Here is a 5,372-nt window from a genome sequence, read left to right on the forward strand (position 1 = left end):
TGACGATGTATAGAGAAAAATAATTCTTTATGATTACTAGGAACGATTATTGACGATTACTGTTTTTGAAATTCAGCAAGAAAAGACGCAATAATTTAGATCAGCGGTTCTCAACCTAAGGGACTTTACTTAATTAAATCACGAAATGATAGCTGTCATTTTACGTCAATTTTTTGTTATAAATACAGTGGAACCTTGGTTTGCGAGCATAATTGCAATACAAAGCGAGCATGCAAAACGAATACTCATCCCGATTGGCTTGTGATCACGTCAGCAACAAAGCGTATATTCGTATTTTAAAATAGTTTATTAAATTAATATTCTATATATTTTTTTGCTCATTTTCCAAAATTTATTCAGAGCAATTCGAGGTTCAATTGTAATTAAAAATTCTGGATGATTTGTATAAACATCTAGAACATGATTGATCAATAATTAAAATGAAATTCTTGTGAATCCAACATCAGGGTTTATCTTGAATCAATTACGATTGCGATTTGTAATCATTTCCATATAAAGTTATTACAGGGATAATTTTCACGGTGCTCATTGATTTTCGAGTGACCGCAGCTCGTTAATAATTCGATAAACTTGACCGACTTGCTGTGGCCCTTTAAAATTTTAATGCTACGTAAACACCGAGACGCCTTTACTTGAGGTCAAACATTAATCGCTCACAATTAATATAAGTGAAACGAGTTGGACGATTTTTGGTCATTCGGCGAGGATGTGTTAGGAGAGGACGATGTTCAATAACAATAGTGTCGGTATCAACGTGCTGGGCGAGAGGCTAAATCTGAATGGATCGAAACCGAAGAAGGCCGTCTTCCTCGATGGGGTCAGTTTCGAGGCGAAAGCATCCTACACCAAGGTTGCTCCAGCTCCGAACAGCAACTACAATCCGATGATGTACAATCATATGATCTCAGAAACAATAGTGTACGACACCCTGAAACCGATCATATACTTGGCAAGGGCGATGGGAATCTTTCCTGTGTCGTTCGTTTCGAAAGGCAAATTCAAAATTACGACCGTCCTCCTGGTGTACTCCGGGTTCGTCCTTCTCGTAATGGTAGGATACATTGGATACATCAAATGGGACAAAGTGGAGATCGTGAAATCGGCGGAGGGACGATTCGAGGAGGCGGTAATCGGTTACCTCTTCACCTTATATCTAGTGCCGGTACTGATGTTACCCGTCTCCTGGTACGAGGCTATCAAATTGGTTAGGGTCTTCAACGATTGGTCCGTTTTCGAACGGATCTACAGAAAAATCCAACAAAAATCATTACCTCTATTCACAGGTAATCACATCGTTTCTGTTAAAAAGACAAATTAATCGACGCATCGTTTTTCAGGCAACAAACCTCTCATTATAAGTCTGGCTTTACCTATCCTCTCTTGCGTTATTATGGTTGTCACGCATTTAACCATGGTTTTTTTCAGATTCTTGCAAGTGCGTTCATACACCAATTAACATATTTTAAACTTATTTTTACTTTTGATTCAGGTTCTTCCGTATTGCTACATAAATACAATCACGTACATTACTGGAGGTTTTTGGTATTTGCATTGCGATGTGATTGGTAAAGTTGCAACTATAATAGCCGAAGACTTTGAGCAGACGCTTAAAAATATAGGTACTTAATTTCTAATAGTGTTAACTAGTTTAACTTCAATCAATTTCAGGTCCTTCTGCAAGGGTTGCGGAGTTCCGATCGCTCTGGATGCTCCTGGCAAAAATTACACGCGACGTCGGATTGGGTTCTTGCTACGTTCTAACATTCCTCAGTCTGTATCTCTTCTTGATAATAACACTAACGATTTACGGTCTACTCTCAACTCTGCAAGACGGATTCGGGATCAAGGATGTCGGTCTAACGGTGACTGCAATCTTCTCGATCGCTTTGCTTTATTTTATCTGCGACGAAGCACACTACGCATCGAATTGTGTAAGCCTTCTTTGTTTCATTTATTATCATGACAATAATTGAATCAAAATTGTAGGTAAGGGTCAATTTTCAGAAGAAGTTGCTATTGGTGAAACTCTCGTGGATGAACGAAGATGCCCAACAAGAAGTACGAATAGAGAGTATTTGATTAGAATTTTGAATACTCAACATTCTCATTTTTAGATCAATATGTTTCTGAGAGCGACCGAAATGAATCCGACCAATATGAGTTTGGGCGGTTTTTTTGACGTCAATAGGAACTTATTTAAGTCCGTAAGTAAACATCTGTACATAAACTCGGGAATTCCGCAAATAAATAGCGGCATTCCGAAAGGTCCTCCTCTCTTCTTCCGCGCTTTCGGTTAGCGCATCGCGATGACTTTCGTTGGTTAATTGTTGGTTTTATTTTTAGTTGTTGGCCACGATGGTCACCTACTTAGTTGTCCTCTTGCAGTTCCAAATTAGCTTACCGGACGACATTGCGGTCTTCAATATGACGACAACAACGACAACAACAACGATCGCAGCAGCATCATTATCACCATCCACTACACCAAAACCCAAATAAGAAAATTTTAAAAGGAAAACAAATAAATGTCCGCACAGAAAGCAAACCAAAATTTAGCTTTTCAAGAAAAAAAAAAACCTAATCGATCAATCCATTAGTGCTTTGGCTCCTTCGTCCTTGTCACCATGGAAATGGCTTTACCCTATTTTTTATTTATTTTTCGTTTGTACAATCGAAATAAATTTTAATAATTTACGCTTTATTCAATTTTTATTAACCTTTTTGTTTACAAGTACTGCAGCACATCATACACACAATTAACAATAAATTATTTTGTAATACTTACTCTAAATCAGTGGTTTCCAAAATTGATGTTACTACGCCTCCCTCAAAAGTATGTAATCATTTGACGCCTCCCCCCCTCCATTTCATAAAATGAACGCGTATTACAGTAATATGGATAAGAGAACAGGCATGTATCTATACTTGCTGGATTTCCCAAACATTCAGCTTTCATATGCATATATTGGATTCATTCTATCTAGTATAGTGAGTAAATCAATGAAATGTGAAAACACTGCTTTTTCGAACGTTCTAATTTCAATTTTTCAATTTGAACGCGTATTACAGCAATATGAACAAGAGCACAGGAATGTATCTATACTTGCAGGATTCCCCAAACATTCAGCTTTTATGTGCATATATTGGATTCATTTTATCTAGTATAGTTTTCGAGTAAATCAATGAAATGTGAAAACACTGCTTTTTCGAACGTTCTAATTTCAATTTTTCAACTTTGAACGCGTATTACAGCAATCAAACATTTTCTATCTTTTGAAATATTGTTATAAACTTAGTTTATGATTTACTTTAATGTTTAATTTTATAAAGTTTTAATACCATTAATCCGTATTTCACTGCTCAAGAAACTTAAGGTTTCTTACTCAAACTTTTAACATTATCATAACTTTATTTCATTATGTCCTTTCATAAATTCTGAAAAGTTTCATGGATGATTCACCACTAACAAAGTAGAAAATGTTGTTAACGCATGATGAACGCATTTAATTAACACATTAACACAAATATTGAAATATTTGTTGTTATATTTCATTGAAAAAAAAATCAAGAGTGTTTACAAATTTTATATTAATCGATTACCAAAATATAGCTTTTAAACCAATTAAGTATCTTAATAAAAGTACTATAAAAATATCAATAAACGTTTTATTATAGTAGTTTTATTTTTATTTCATACCACACATCTTGTTATTTCTCTATTAGAAACACATATTTTACTGTTCCTTCAACTATTTATTTAAAAATGATGATATGCATTGGGTATTAAATCAATCGTTACAGCGAATACACTAAATTGTTTAAAAATACTTGTGTTGTTTCTTATTATTCGGAATGTTCCATCTATACTTAGAAATATTGTGGTTGTAATAGTGACGACAATTGAGAAATACGTAACGCAGAACCATCGTTGATCAATAACAAAAAAAAAAAACGTATAAAATGTTGACGTAGTTTTGTAGATGTGTTTTCGCTCGTAACGTTACGCAATAATATTATAGGACAGAAATGAAGTATCAATAAAAAAAAATATTGTTTTATAACATAAAATATCGATAAATAATGTATTATTTTACGATAGTAATAAAACAATTCATGAATCTTAAAAAGCAGTAATGTAAAAATTGTATTTTGTTTATAATAATAACAATATTTATTATAATAATTATACAACTATTTAAATAAGTACACACAAGAGAAATATAAAACCTTTGTTTTTTTTGTCCTAGTTTTCCAATAAAATGCAAATAAATTTTAATTTAAATGTTGATAAAAAAATAACTACTAATCACTATTAGACATTCATTTGCTAGTATTTATTAAACAAATTTTGGTTGTCTAGGTAACTATAAATATTTGATTTGACTTGTCACAATTTACTATTATTGATTGATATTATAGTAAATAATATAACTATATTACTTTTAGTTACAAAACTATTTAACATAACAAAAAAAAGAGTAATTAGAAATTGATCAAATCATTTAAAATCTTTTTTTTTAATACATTCTCTAAAATATGTCAGCTTTACTGTCATCGGTTTGTTCTGTCAATCATTATTTGTGTTTACTTATACATATGTTACAAATACTTGTAAAACTAGTTTAATATAAATAAAATTGCATTATTTCTGCATTTGTTCACTAATTATAACAATTATTTATTTAACACAAATATCGATTCCTTAATACACCTTGGATACATAGGGCAGAAAGACATATTATGATAATTTGTTGTAAATGTTATTGGATACATAAAAACATAGTAGGACATGCTAATAACAGCTGATTGTTGTCAGTGTCAGATTTGGGAAAGGCAGCTGCGTATGTGGACAAATCTGATTTAGAATTGTGAAGAATGGGGCGAATTCGAGTGAAAACAACAAATAACGCGGCGAATTTTAATGAAATCATAAATTCAGAAGGGGAGAGGAGAAGGAGTGATTCAGAAATTGGGTATGCAATGAAAATCAATGATTCGATGCGATCGTGGCCACCCCCGAAAAGCCGCATCCGTTAAAACGGAAACAAGTGCAATTTCTTTGCGCGCTTAAAGTACAGTACTGTGCGTTTTTTTTTTCTCTCGGTGTTTTTCATTTGTTCCCTCTTTGGCCCGGTTACGTAACGCGAGGGACGAATTGGGGCTCGCAGATATTCGGTTCAGTGGGACGCAGCGCGGGGGCGGTGGCGACGGCGCGCGAGGGTTGCAAGTGACGTAACCTTGGGGTTGTGTGCATGCTTGTGTGTGCTTACACACACAGATGTGTACGTGTGCTGAATGTGAGCGTGTATTGGTGGATGTGTGGAAGTGGGGCGTAAAGTTGGAGGCCGTCG

At 34.1% G+C, this 5,372-nt stretch overlaps 1 protein-coding gene across 1 annotated transcript; it reads left to right on the forward strand.

The window, feature by feature from the left end:
• The first annotated feature begins 745 nt into the window (after positions 1-745).
• Positions 746-2,545, forward strand: LOC108561429 (gustatory and odorant receptor 24). The gene is made up of 7 exons (XM_017919362.1): positions 746-1,304; positions 1,359-1,456; positions 1,511-1,640; positions 1,690-1,952; positions 2,008-2,079; positions 2,136-2,225; positions 2,365-2,545. Exons 1-7 carry the CDS (start codon positions 746-748, stop codon positions 2,518-2,520), a joined length of 1,368 nt encoding a protein of 455 aa, XP_017774851.1. The 3' UTR covers positions 2,521-2,545.
• The last annotated feature ends 2,827 nt before the right edge of the window (positions 2,546-5,372 follow it).

Source organism: Nicrophorus vespilloides, unplaced genomic scaffold (genome assembly GCF_001412225.1).
Source record: "Nicrophorus vespilloides isolate i.1.1-1 unplaced genomic scaffold, Nicve_v1.0, whole genome shotgun sequence".
Lineage (NCBI taxonomy): Eukaryota > Metazoa > Arthropoda > Insecta > Coleoptera > Silphidae > Nicrophorus > Nicrophorus vespilloides.

Bases quoted from the DNA above. Each gene is read 5' to 3' on its own strand.
- LOC108561429 (XM_017919362.1), top strand. From the start codon at position 746: ATGTTCAATAACAATAGTGTCGGTATCAACGTGCTGGGCGAGAGGCTA. The intron at 1,457-1,510 runs GTGCGTTCATAC...CTTTTGATTCAG, and splicing joins TTTTTTTCAGATTCTTGCAA to GTTCTTCCGTATTGCTACAT. The intron at 2,226-2,364 runs GTAAGTAAACAT...TTTTATTTTTAG, and splicing joins ATAGGAACTTATTTAAGTCC to TTGTTGGCCACGATGGTCAC.